General features: G+C 36.0%; 1 protein-coding gene across 2 annotated transcripts in view; it reads right to left on the minus strand.

Moving 5' to 3' along the window:
* Positions 1-15,000, minus strand: part of LOC128236585 (low-density lipoprotein receptor-related protein-like) — a 22,032-nt gene that overhangs the window by 1,957 nt on the left and 5,075 nt on the right. For both annotated transcript variants that reach the window (XM_052951557.1, XM_052951564.1), the window contains 15 exons: positions 12,772-12,900; positions 12,391-12,516; positions 12,007-12,135; positions 11,623-11,751; positions 11,239-11,367; positions 10,856-10,984; positions 10,472-10,600; positions 10,089-10,217; positions 9,706-9,834; positions 9,322-9,450; positions 8,939-9,067; positions 3,745-4,347; positions 1,969-2,110; positions 513-640; positions 1-208 (listed from right to left, as the gene is read on the minus strand). The exon at positions 1-208 is cut by the window's left edge and continues 1,957 nt beyond it. In XM_052951557.1, coding sequence (XP_052807517.1) covers positions 1-208; positions 513-640; positions 1,969-2,110; positions 3,745-4,347; positions 8,939-9,067; positions 9,322-9,450; positions 9,706-9,834; positions 10,089-10,217; positions 10,472-10,600; positions 10,856-10,984; positions 11,239-11,367; positions 11,623-11,751; positions 12,007-12,135; positions 12,391-12,516; positions 12,772-12,900 — 2,497 coding nt within the window. The remainder of the gene's footprint in view (positions 209-512; positions 641-1,968; positions 2,111-3,744; positions 4,348-8,938; positions 9,068-9,321; positions 9,451-9,705; positions 9,835-10,088; positions 10,218-10,471; positions 10,601-10,855; positions 10,985-11,238; positions 11,368-11,622; positions 11,752-12,006; positions 12,136-12,390; positions 12,517-12,771; positions 12,901-15,000) is intronic.

Here is a 15,000-nt window from a genome sequence, read left to right on the forward strand (position 1 = left end):
ACGTAGCTTTGGCTGCTTATACTGCCGCCACCAACGGCATAAGGCTCAACGAAAGTGGTACTCGACGATCCTGAAGATATCCTATTTAACATAGGAATAACTCGTTCGCGTACACACTGTCGACATATGCATGGCTTGCGATCTTTGATTTTATCATAGTGATCTGGAGGGTTTTGCTCACAGATGTAATGATAATGTTCCATAGTTTCTAGAATGATAAAAAGCAACAAACTGTTAATCATGCGTTCAACAGTAGTACTAGAGTTATTAGAGTTATTCTACAAATACTTGTAGAAAGCATCATAACTTTAGAACCATAACTTTCCACATATAATCATGTATTACGGAAAGCCCAATTTTCGATGACAAAAAAGCAATCAAAATATTTTTTAATTATCCGGTTTCATTGCAACGTGAACGTAATGAGATCCAAATTTATTTGAGAGATAATCACAGACAAATATATTACGTTTAATGTGAAATTTGAATAAATGGTTAACATGAATATGTACCTTCGTTGACCTCGTCATACACGTAAGAGCTGGCCCGTCTCCGAGACCTGGAGGGTTGTTGTGCTGGTGGAATATGAACTGGAAATACTCGGCGTGGTTCCATGCGTTCATTCAGCTGACGGTTAAACCTACAGAAGCATGTTTGTACCTTTATAGTATATTTATGCAAGCGTTTACATATTATGTAAGTGTGCATCATCATCCAATGACGCCATAATATCTAAATAGCATAGATTAACCTTAAAGGGGCTGTACTCCGTGTGATGAAATAGCGAAAAGAAAAGAAAATTGTCAAAAACTGACATAAACTTGGTATCGATGTGTAAAATGCATTGAAACTTACTAACTAAAGTACCACATAGTTTACAATTAATTAATTTTTCGCAGTTTTTTGGTATTTTTCCATTAAAAAAGATTACTAGGTATGTCTACCTAGTAGAATTAATTCCTTATGCGTGATTGGCTAGTCGATGTTATCACGTGATATTACCAAGTTAGGTATATAGCTGAAATATTCCACGCACTAAGAGTAAGCTTTCGTAGCACAGTGTATACAACACTGGACAGCAATTTTGGCGACCCCGGTTCGAACCCAGTTTCCGCCTCGATTGATTTCTACATTTTGGTATTTTTTTTACAATTATGATATCAAAAAGTAAAACATTTTATTAGATAATTGTCCTGACATTCGATACAGAAAAAAACATTTTTTGGTGCCAATCTGGTGTACAGTCCCTTTAAAATGCAAACTTAACCAAATATCAAGTAATATATCCTATTTCGTAGCCTCAAAAAATAAGTTATTTTGACACAATCATATTTTTATTTTTTATCTTAACCAGCAATAAGTAGATACTAATTATTATAAACGGAAGCGATCATTAAAACATGTTTTATCACCATGCAGTAGCTAAGTACTAGTATACTAAGTATAAGGTGTCAAAAAACGTCATATTAACGCCCTTAAAGCTGCACTCTCACAGATATACCATTTTTACAACTTTTAAAAAAAAAAAATGTCTTGGAAAGAGCCTATTTTTGCGTAAATATCTGTAAACCAATGATATAAGATTGCTGACAAAAAACAGATCATAGAGTTTCATATTTCCGTTCGAAAATTAGTGTTTATGTCTTAAACCGTTACTAATGGTTTAAGAAAAATGCATAAAACATCAATTTTTGAACTTTAATATAAAAATCTGCGATCTAAGTTTTTGTCAGCAGTCTTATATAACTGGTGTCCATGGATTTTCGCAAAAAAAAAAATAGCTCGTTCCAAGACAAAAATAAAGTTGTCAAAACATTCAATCTGTGAGAGTGCAGCTTTAAATCTTAACCTGTGTATCCAAAGAATGAATACCATTAAATATTCAAGGAAATGTTCGTATACATGTATTACAAAACATATCTAGTTACAAATACATGTGTTCGCTACTTTGTTTAACGTGACCCATACCTTTTTCGAGCCCGTAAATAGCAGATAATCCCGACAACGACGACAACGACGACAGCCACAGTGGCAACTGCTGGTACGACTATTAAAGTTGCATTCACTGAATTGACGTTCTCTTTATCGTTACTGCTCACATCTAAAGAAACTTAAAACAAATGGAGCCTTTTATACAGTGTGTGTATACCACGTGATAATTGACGTCATATATGCTACGTCGGAAGGCAATATTTTGCTTAAAATGAAAACTTAAATCAAAGATAACTTTTCTTTTATTATACCGTTTTAAATAAAACAAAGGGCAGTCTATGCCGCTTAAAGAGCCCCGCCTTTGTTTTATTACCGAAGATTGATAAGGTGAATAGTTTAATCAAACACTTCAACAAACCTGTTTCCAAAATAATGTTTTGACAGTGCTCCGTCAAATGGCGTAATGTGAAAAGGTTTGTCGAAGTGTTTGAAGAAACTAAACTCTCAATCAAACTCTGGTAAAAGACCGAAGGCGGGGCTCATTAAGAGGCGTAGACAGCGCTATGTTTCATTGCAAATGGTGAAGAAATAGTGAAGTTATTTTTGTTTTAAGTCTTTATTCGAAGCAAAATATTTCCTTCCGACGTAGCATTTATGACGTAATTTATCACTTGGTATACACACACTGATATAAATGGCTGGGCAAACCAGAACTTGAACGGGCCACATTTTCTCAAACAATCTTAAGATATCCGGCCCACAACTATGTAGAGTTTAGATGCCTGGTAGCCCCAACTTGTTTTGGCATCCTTTGAAAGGGGTTTGTATGCAGAAAAATAATATGTTAATACAAAATACCTATGTGTATTTCTTTAGACCTTGCGATACCTAAACTACTATAGCAGAGAAAGTTTGTTTGGCCTTCAAAGATTTCAAAATATGAAATTTACGTCCGAATTTAGTTAAACTAAAGAGCAAAATATAGACAAACTGTAATAACTTTATGTACGATGTACGTTCTGTCAATTATTTGACATATTAGTTATAGGTAGCATATACCTTTCAAATGATGCCAGTCATCACAACTGGGCATTAAGGTTAATGGAGCTTACAGAGAACTAGCTTATTTTGGGGGCGATTTCCTTAATTATCTCTTAATATGATATCAATATTATCAAATTATTTTCATTTTGAAAAGTTCTAAGACTTTTAATTGAAATATCATTATGAGCAACATATTGAATTTTAAATTTGTAAAATAAACTTAATGTTTGTTATTTTGCTAAATGGAATATGACTCTTGAGATTGTTACGCTTAAAGCTGCACTCTCACAGATTGAACGTTTCGACAACTTTTTTTTATTTTTTGTCTTGGAACGAGCAAAGTTTTGCGTAAATATCTGCAAACCATTGACAAAAGACTGCTGACCAAAGATCAGATCGCAGCTTTACATATTTCCGTCCCAAAATTGATGTTTTATACATTTTTCTTAAACTTTTAGTAACGGTTTATAAGCCATAAAACATTAAATTTGGAATGGAAATATGAAAATCTACGATCTGATCTTTTGTCAACAGTCTTTCATCACTGGTAAGCAGATATTTACACAATTTTTTTTCTAATTCCAAGACAAAAAATAAAAAAGTTGGAAAAACGGTAAATCTGTGAGAGTCCAGCTTTAAGACATTTCTCGGAAATTGGGCCTGTTTGTCTATTTACGACAGGTTTTGAATAATCTTTTAGAATAAACAATCATAAATGATTATAATACTATTGTTGATGCCCTTTGATATTTTGAACATTAGACTTACCCATACAGAATCTACCACTCCAACCAGTAGTACAGCCGTTAATACATTCCCCCGTGGATGAATTACATCGGTTTCCATGTTCGTCACCTTGGCAATTGGCACTACATTTAGTGTTGCACGTCTTGCCCCAATAATCGTTCTCACATCCAAACAGACATACACCGTTTACATCGCATACAGCATTGGAGAAATTTAATTTGCAGTGTCTACATGTTATGTTGCAAAAGAGTCCGTAATAATGAGATAAACAGCCTTGCAAGCATTTGCCACTTTGTCTGTCACATTTTGGGGAACCGTCATTTTCTATACATCCTTGGCCACATGCTAGCGAACAATTATCTAAGTACGTTCGTGTACAGTCCTTACAAATTCCACTTGATCTATTACATAGCCCATTCAAACATTCGTTTGAACATGTTTTATCGCAAAACTTGCCAAAATGACCAGGTGTACAATCCTTACAAATTCCACTAGAGCTATTACATGTTTTATTCAAACATATTTCAGAACACTTTTGGCAATTCTTGCCAAAATAACCAGGAATACATCGACCTAGGCAGCCTTCACTTAAGGACCACTTCGATTTACAATGCCGTTTGAGATCTGCAAACGAAAACAGTTTCGCAAAATGTTAATGATAGTTATGCGTTATTTTCTGGATTGAATACGTTGTAATATTTCGACTTTTTATGGATTTGTATAAAAATTCGTATCCGAAATTTTCGAATACGAATTTTTATACAAATCCATGAAAAGTCGTAAACTTGACATATATATGAGCTATCACATTCGCACACGTTCAACTCGATGCTACTGTGATCATCCCCGCAGCTTCCATTGTTTAATTGCCAGGGCAAATATCAAAATAAAATCATAATAGTTTTTTTTTATTAACCATTTAAAAGATTGATTCTTATTTGCTACACGGTCTGTGCAAAAAAGCACGAAGACGAGTAGTGCTTGATTTACAGAAGATTAAATGACAAGCACAACTGTACATCATGGTGACAATGTGTACCACATATCAGGGGGATATCTCAGTCACCTCCAACCATGATGGTGGTAATGTGTACCAGGAATAAGAGGAATATCTTAGTCACCTCCTTGTAATGTGTACCAGGTATCAGAGGGATATCTCAGTCACTTCCAACCATGATGGTGGCAATGTGTACCAGGTATCAGAGAGATATCTCAGTCACTTTAAATGATTATGGTGGTAATGAGTACCAGGTATCAGAGAGATATCTCAGTTACTTCCAACCATGATGGTGGTAATGTGTACCAGGTATCAGAGGGATACCTCAGACACTTCCAACCATGATGATGAAAATGAGTACCTGGTATCAGAGGGATATCTCAGTCACTTCCAACCATAATGGTGGTAATGTGTACCAGGTATCAGAGGGATATCTAAGTCACTTCCAACCATGATGGTTGTAATGTGTACCAGGTATAAGAGGGATATCTCAGTCACTTCCAACCATAATGTTGGTAATGTGTACCAGGTATCAGAGGAATATCTCAGTCACTTCCAACCATATTGGTTGTAATGTGTACCAGGTATCAGATGGATATATCAGTCACTTCCAACCATGATGGTTGTAATGTGTACCAGGTATCAGATGGATATGTCGGTCACTTCCAACCATAATGGTGGTAATGTGTACCAGGTATCAGAGGGACATCTCAGTCACATCCAACCATGATGGTTGTAATGTGTACCAGGTATCAGAGGGATATATCAGTCACTTCCAACCATAATGTTGGTAATGTGTACCAGGTATCAGATGGATATCTCAGTCACTTCCAACCATGATGGTTGTAATGTGTACCAGGTATCAGATGGATATATCAGTCACTTCCAACCATAATGTTTGTAATGTGTACCAGGTATCAGATGGATATATCAGTCACTTCCAACCATGATGGTTGTAATGTGTACCAGGTATCAGATGGATATCTCAGCCACTTCCAACCATTATGTTGGTAATGTGTACCAGGTTTCACAGGGATATCTCAGTCACTTCCAACCATGATGGTTATAATGTGTACCAGGTATCAAATGGATATATCAGTCACTTCCAACCATGATGGTTGTTATGTGTACCAGGTATCAGAGAGATATCTCAGTCACCTCCAACCATGATGGTTGTAATGTGTACCAGGTATCAGATGGATATATCAGTCACTTCCAACCATGATGGTTGTTATGTCAGATGGATATATCAGTCACTTCCAACCATGATGGTTGTTATGTGTACCAGGTATCAGAGGGATATCTCAGTCACTTCCAACCATAATGGTTGTAATGTGTACCAGGTATCACAGGGATATCTCAGTCACTTCCAACCATAATAGTTGTAATGTGTACCAGGTATCACAGGGATATATCAGTCACTTCCAACCATAATGGTGGTAATGTGTACCAGGTATCAGAGGGATATATCAGTCACTTCCAACCATGATGGTGGTAATGTGTACCAGGTATCAGATAGAATATAGCAGTCACTTCCAACCATAATGTTGGTAATGTGTACCAGGTATCAGAAAGATATATCAGTCACTTCCAACCATAATGTTGGTAATGTGTACCAGGTATCAGATGGATATCTCAGTCACTTCCAACCATAATGTTGGTAATGTGTATAAGTTATCACAGGGATATATCAGTCACTTCCAACCATGATGGTTGTAATGTGTACCAGGTATCACATGGATATCTCAGTCACTTCCAACCATGATGGTTGTAATGTGTACCAGGTATCAGAGGGATATATCAGTCACTTCCAACCATGATGGTTGTAATGTGTACCAGGTATCAGAGGGATATATCAGTCACTTCCAACCATAATTGTGGTAATGTGTACCAGGTATCAGAGGGATATATCAGTCACTTCCAACCATAATGATGGTAATGTGTACCAGGTATCAGATGGATATCTCAGTCACTTCCAACCATGATGGTGGTAATGTGTACCAGGTATCAGAGGGATATATCAGTCACTTCCAACCATAATGGTGGTAATGTGTACCAGGTATCACAGGGATATATCAGTCACTTCCAACCATGATGTTGGTAATGTGTACCAGGTATCACAGGGATACCTCAGTCACCTCCAACCATAATGGTGGTAATGTGTACCAGTTATCACAGGGATATCTCAGTCACCTCCAACCATAATGGTGGTAATGTGTACCAGTTATCACAGGGATATCTCAGTCACTTCCAACCATAATGGTGGTAATGTGTACCAGTTATCAGAGGGATATCTCAGTCACCTCCAACCATAATGGTGGTAATGTGTACCAGTTATCAGAGGGATATCTCAGTCACCTCCAACCATAATGGTGGTAATGTGTACCAGTTATCAGAGGGATACCTCAGTCACCTCCAACCATAATGGTGGTAATGTGTACCAGGTATCAGAGGGATATCTCAGTCACTTTAAACCATGATGGTTGTAATGTGAAACAGGTATCAGAGGGATATCTCAGTCACTTCCAACCATGATGGGAGCTCCACGCCATAAAAAAGTCATATGTCTAAAAAATAGTAAAATTGGTGTTGAAGGGCACATATGTGATTTTATTGAAGTTTTCAATTGCACGATGTAAATACCAGAGGCATTCCACATACCTGTTAAAGTAGTCCCGCAAATTTTACACACCCGATATAAATAGTTTACACACCCCACAACAAACTGATATAAGATACGTGTGTGTAATAGAAATACATAATTATTTAGAATTAATTATTTTTTTTCATACGTAAATATACATAAATATATGACACAATCATGTAAAGCTGTCGAGTGTCTCGTTTTAGTTGGCGTCAATAATTCGACAACAGTATAATGAAATGGAATAAACCAGTACACTCAATGTATTGTTTTCCCAAGTGAACAATTGCAATGTCAAAAAGAACCACCCTTTGTGGACAATCTACGACGCCAATGACGTCAGTTGTCTGGACAGGCCCAGCATTGAACCATGACGCGTTTTTACCTTCACCTTACTATAACATTCGTAAACCGTATAAAACCGAAAAAATGCAACTGTAATGGTGTTCGTTCTAATAACTTTTGTGAGCCTTGATTTTGACTCTATGTAAGATAATTGCCTAGATTTACAATAACAAATCACAACTTTTTTTGAAGGCATCGGCAAGTGAATGACAGTAAAAGAAAACGCAATTGAAAAGATTAAGTGTTTAAAACAGATAATTTACCTTTGTTTTACCAATTTGAATGTTTATACTGTAAACATTATGTTCTCTACTGTAACCAAGTAAAAGAAAGCAATTTAATCATCTAACACGTCGTGATATTTAAGTATTTCTACTGATCAGATATACCAAACCAATGCTTTTCCCTTCTTATTACCGAAATGTGTCTCAGTATGACAACAAACAACAACAACAACAACAACAACAGCAGCAACAACAACAAAAACAACGTGTTGTTGTTGCTTTTTGTTTTTTTAGTCTCAAAATAACCATGTAGGTACCTTTTTGCCAGTGGCATATCGGACGCACTTTAGAATGGGCCTTTTCACGTTTGCTGGCATTAAAACCTTATATATAGCAACAAATATATATATATATTACTGTCAATCAGTAACGCAAATAGCTTACCGTGATTAATGGATAGGTCCCACATATAGCTCACGTGCGAGAATTGCGGATTATCTATACCTTGATAGTTTATATACCTTAATTTGCGTAAATACTATATTACTTAAAGTAATAATTGAAATGGGGATAACTTGACTAATGGTTGATTAACAATGTTCGCGCTTGTTTTTATAAGCACATGGTCGCTAGCTACTCGTCGTCAGGTCGCTTGCTTAACGCCGCTTACTTCATGCTGCAAGACCGCTAACTACACGCCGCATGGTGGCTAGCTACTCGTCGTCAGGTCGCTTACTTAACGCCGCTTACTTCATGCTGCAAGGCCGCTAACTACACGCCGCATAGTCGCTAGCTACTCGTCGTCAGGTCGCTTACTTAACGCCGCTTACTTCATGCTTACCTCATGATTTTTATTGTCAAAACGATTACCGGTTCAATATATAATGTACATGACTGTAGCTTTATGTACATCATTGTCCATGCTTAATATATTTGTATCAGAATACAATGTGAACCTCATACTCTTTATCAATAAATAAAAGTTAGTCGACAAAGATGACTTACAACAGACGGGAGGAGCCTCATCCTCACCGTGATCACAGTCTTTACCTCCGTCACATACCCGTGACTTGGAGATGCATTGCCGGCTAACGTTACAAAAGAACCTGTCCATTTGACGGCATACATCCAAGTCTGTAATAAAGTCAATTACAGTATCAGATATCACAAATGTGTAAATTCAACTTATTCGTTATAATAAGATTACGCGCATAATCATTTAATATGTACGATTTTAATGGTCAAAACGATTACCAGTTCAAGATATAATGTACATGACTGTAGCTTTATGTATATCATTTTTCATGCTAATATATTTGTATCAGAATACAATGTGAACCTCATACTCTTTATCAATAATTAAAAGTTAGTCGACAAAGATGACTTACAACAGACGGGAGGAGCCTCATCCTCACCGTGATCACAGTCTTTACCTCCGTCACATACCCGTGACTTGGAGATGCATTGCCGGCTAACGTTACAAAAGAACCTGTCCATTTGACGGCATACATCCAAGTCTGTAATAAAGTCAATTACAGTATCAGATATCACAAATGTGTAAATTCAACTTATTCGTTATAATAAGATTACACGCATAATCATTTAATATCTACGATTTTTATGGTCAAAACGATTACCGGTTCAAGATATAATGTACATGACTGTAGCTTTATGTATATCATTTTACATGCTTAATATAGTTGTATCAGAATACAATGTGAACCTCATACTCTTTATCAATAATTAAAAGTTAGTCGACAAAGATGACTTACCGCAGGCGGGAGGAGCCTGATCCTCACCGTGATCACAGTCTTTACCTACGTCACATACCCGCCACTTGGAGATGCACCGCCGGCTTACGTTACAAAAGAACATGTCCTTTTGACGGCATACATCCAAGTCTGTAATAAAGTCAATTACAGTATCAGATATCACAAATGTGTAAATTAAACTTATTCGTTATAATAAGATTACACGCATAATCATTTAATATTTACGATTTTAATGGTCAAAACGATTACCAGTTCAAGATATAATGTACATGACTGTAGCTTTATGTATATCATTTTTCATGCTAATATATTTGTATCAGAATACAATGTGAACCTCATACTCTTTATCAATAATTAAAAGTTAGTCGACAAAGATTACTTACCGCAGGCGGGAGGAGCCTGATCCTCACCGTGAACACAGTTTTTAACTCCGTCACATACCCGCCACTTGGAGATGCATTGCCGGCTTACGTTACAAAAGAACATGTTCTTTTGACGGCATACATCCAAGTCTGTAATAAAGTCAATTACAGTATCAGATATCACAAATGTGTAAATTAAACTTATTCGTTATAATAAGATTACACGCATAATCATTTAATATTTACGATTTTAATGGTCAAAACGATTACCAGTTCAAGATATAATGTACATGACTGTAGCTTTATGTATACCATTTTTCATGCTAATATATTTGTATCAGAATACAATGTGAACCTCATACTCTTTATCAATAATTAAAAGTTAGTCGACAAAGATTACTTACCGCAGGCGGGAGGAGCCTGATCCTCACCGTGAACACAGTTTTTAACCCCGTTACATACCCATGACTTGGAGATGCACTGCCGGCTTACGTTACAAAAGAACATGTTCTTTTGACGGCATACATCCAAGTCTGTAATAAAGTCAATTACAGTATCAGATATCACAAATGTGTAAATTAAACTTATTCGTTATAATAAGATTACACGCATAATCATTTAATATCTACGATTTTTATGGTCAAAACGATTACCGGTTCAAGATATAATGTACATGACTGTAGCTTTATGTATATCATTTTACATGCTTAATATATTTGTATCAGAATACAATGTGAACCTCATACTCTTTATCAATAATTAAAAGTTAGTCGACAAAGATGACTTACCGCAGGCGGGAGGAGCCTGATCCTCACCGTGAACACAGTCTTTATCTCCGTCACATACCCATGACTTGGAGATGCATTGCCGGCTTACGTTACAAAAGAACATGTCCATTTGACGGCATACATCCAAGTCTGTAATAAAGTCAATTACAGTATCAGATATCACAAATGTGTAAATTAAACTTATTCGTTATAATAAGATTACACGCATAATCATTTAATATTTACGATTTTAATGGTCAAAACGAAAACCGGTTCAAGATATAATGTACATGACTGTAGCTTTATGTATATCATTTTTCATGCTAATATATTTGTATCAGAATACAATGTGAACCTCATACTCTTTATCAATAATTAAAAGTTAGTCGACAAAGATTACTTACCGCAGGCGGGAGGAGCCTCATCCTCACCGTAAACACAGTGTTTAAGCCCGTCACATACCGATGACTTGGTGATGCACTGCCGGCTAACGTTACAAACGAACATGTTCTTTTGACGGCATACATCCAAGTCTGTAATAAAGTCAATTACAGTATCAGATATCACAAATGTGTAAATTAAACTTATTCGTTATAATAAGATTACACGCATAATCATTTAATATTTACGATTTTAATGGTCAAAACGATTACCGGTTCAAGATATAATGTACATGACTGTAGCTTTATGTATATCATTTTACATGCTTAATATAGTTGTATCAGAATACAATGTGAACCTCATACTCTTTATCAATAATTAAAAGTTAGTCGACAAAGATGACTTACCGCAGGCGGGAGGAGCCTCATCCTCACCGTGATCACAGTCTTTATCTCCGTCACATACCCATGACTTTCTGATGCACCGCCGGCTAACGTTACAAAAGAACCTGTCCATTTGACGGCATACATCCAAGTCTGTAATAAAGTCAATTACAGTATCAGATATCACAAATGTGTAAATTAAACTTATTCGTTATAATAAGATTACACGCATAATCATTTAATATTTACGATTTTAATGGTCAAAACGAAAACCGGTTCAAGATATAATGTACATGACTGTAGCTTTATGTATATCATTTTTCATGCTTAATATATTTGTATCAGAATACAATGTGAACCTCATACTCTTTATCAATAATTAAAAGTTAGTCGACAAAGATTACTTACCGCAGGCGGGAGGAGCCTCATCCTCACCGTAAACACAGTGTTTAAGCCCGTCACATACCGATGACTTGGTGATGCACTGCCGGCTAACGTTACAAACGAACATGTTCTTTTGACGGCATACATCCAAGTCTGTAATAAAGTCAATTACAGTATCAGATATCACAAATGTGTAAATTAAACTTATTCGTTATAATAAGATTACACGCATAATCATTTAATATTTACGATTTTAATGGTCAAAACGAAAACCGGTTCAATATATAATGTACATGACTGTAGCTTTATGTATATCATTTTTCATGCTTAATATATTTGTATCAGAATACAATGTGAACCTCATACTCTTTATCAATAATTAAAAGTTAGTCGACAAAGATGACTTACCGCAGACGGGAGCCTCATCCTCACCGTGAACACAGTGTTTAACCTCGTCACATACCAATGACTTGGAGATGCATTGCCGGCTAACGTTACAAAAGAACCTGTCCATTTGACGGCATACATCCAAGTCTGTAATAAAGTCAATTACAGTATCAGATATCACAAATGTGTAAATTAAACTTATTCGTTATAATAAGATTACACGCATAATCATTTAATATTTACGATTTTAATGGTCAAAACGAAAACCGGTTCAAGATATAATGTACATGACTGTAGCTTTATGTATATCATTTTACATGCTTAATATATTTGTATCAGAATACAATGTGAACCTCATACTCTTTATCAATAATTAAAAGTTAGTCGACAAAGATTACTTACCGCAGGCGGGAGGAGCCTCATCCTCACCGTGAACACAGTCTTTAACCCCGTCACATACCCGTGACTTGGAGATGCATTGCCGGCTAACGTTACATAAAAACTGGTCATTTCGAGGGCATTCATCCATGTCTGTAATAATGAAGTAAATGACAGCATCGAATATCATAAATGTGTGAAATAAACTTATGCGTTATAACAAGAATAAGGCTCATATAATTCAAATATTTTCTTCAATATGTATATATTATTGATTTATATGAAAACATATGCACAACTGTAAAAATATTGCACCAGGGCAGGAGCGAAATATTTTCATACGCAAGATTTACTGTCAACATTTTCATGTACATTCAATAATGCTTTTTAACAGACACTTCGAAAAGAAAAAAAAAACACTTTAAGTTGAGAAAGAAATTTAAAATATATTTGCTTTGTCTTTTCTAACTCATTCGCTTGAACGCAATGTGAAGTAAACAGATACTGACGTGACGTCACTTCCGATGCATGATGAAATCGACGACATATCGCGACTTTATATACAATGGTGGCTGAGGGAAAGGATGGAAGCGTTCCGCAGACCAATGAAAGTAGTTCCACAAAATTTATTTTACTCATCCGATATTAACTGTTCACATACCCAACATCAAACTCATATCAGACAACAGAATGGTTATGGTTATCGAATTAATTTGAAACTTAAAATACGTAATTATATCGGGCATTCATATGATGAAATGACCAAAGCGTCAACAATAGCAGCAATAAAAAAGAACATAAAGTTTCCTCGAACATTTAGCAAATTATCGAAGTATTGTTTGTTTCGGTATAAAATTGCAATGTATTTGAGTAAGCACATTTTTTCCTTCTTTCTATTATATGCATAAACTGGATAACACTGACATTTAATTTTAAAATTATAGGAAAGCGCACGAAATTGTACGCGAATGTATCGTCATTTCAGAAATGATGGCCTTGCAATTTTGTCCCACCATGTTTTAAACGGTGAAATATAATACAAAAATATAAAATGGGCCCATATTCAATATAATCAGTATCCTTATCCTTAAACATTCCTGATTGATTTCATTCAGTCTTTTGGTCATCTATGTTTACCGTCCAATCAAATAACTTGATTTTCTAATCTTAAATATATAGTTCGAATCTACTATTGATATTGAATATGGCCCAAGTATTATTGCTGGCCTGTCAAGTGATATAGTCCAAGGTCAATATCATTGTAGAGGTTAGCAAAACTACGTATTGACCACAGACACAAGTCCAAGGTCAATATCATTGTAGAGGTTAGCAAAACTGCATATTGACCACAGACACAAGTCCAAGGTCAATATCATTGTAGAGGTTAGCAAAACTACGTATTGACCACAGACACAAGTCCAAGGTCAATATCATTGTAGAGGTTAGCAAAACTGCATATTGACCACAGACACAAGTCCAAGGTCAATATCATTGTAGAGGTTAGCAAAACTGCATATTGACCACAGACACAAGTCCAAGGTCAATATCACTGTAGAGATCAGCAAACTTTATATTGTCCTAAGACACAAGTCCAAGGTCAATATCACTGTAGAGGTCAGCAAAATTTCATATTGACCTAAGACACAAGTCCTAGGTCAATATCACTGTAGAGGTCAGCAAACTTTATATTGTCCTAAGACACAAGTCCAAGGTCAATATCACTGTAGAGGTCAGCAAAATTTCATATTGACCACAGACACAAGTCCTAGGTCAATATCACTGTAGAGGTCAGCAAACTTTATATTGTCCTAAGACACAAGTCCAAGGTCAATATCACTGTAGAGGTCAGCAAAATTTCATATTGACCACAGACACAAGTCCTAGGTCAATATCACTGTAGAGGTCAGCAAAATTTCATATTGACCTAAGACACAAGTCCTAGGTCAATATCACTGTAGAGGTCAGCAAACTTTATATTGTCCTAAGACACAAGTCCAAGGTCAATATCACTGTAGAGGTCAGCAAAATTTCATATTGACCACAGACACAAGTCCTAGGTCAATATCACTGTAGAGGTCAGCAAACTTTATATTGTCCTAAGACACAAGTCCAAGGTCAATATCACTGTAGAGGTCAGCCAAACTTCATATTGACCAGGTAGTTGATGGTTACTAAGGATGTCCATGATTTTCAAGGGAAGAGATTGATGCCAGCGAACGGACGACAACGATGAACAATCATGATGCTCACCAT

Source organism: Mya arenaria, chromosome 1 (assembly GCF_026914265.1).
Source record: "Mya arenaria isolate MELC-2E11 chromosome 1, ASM2691426v1".
NCBI classification, from domain to species: domain Eukaryota; kingdom Metazoa; phylum Mollusca; class Bivalvia; order Myida; family Myidae; genus Mya; species Mya arenaria.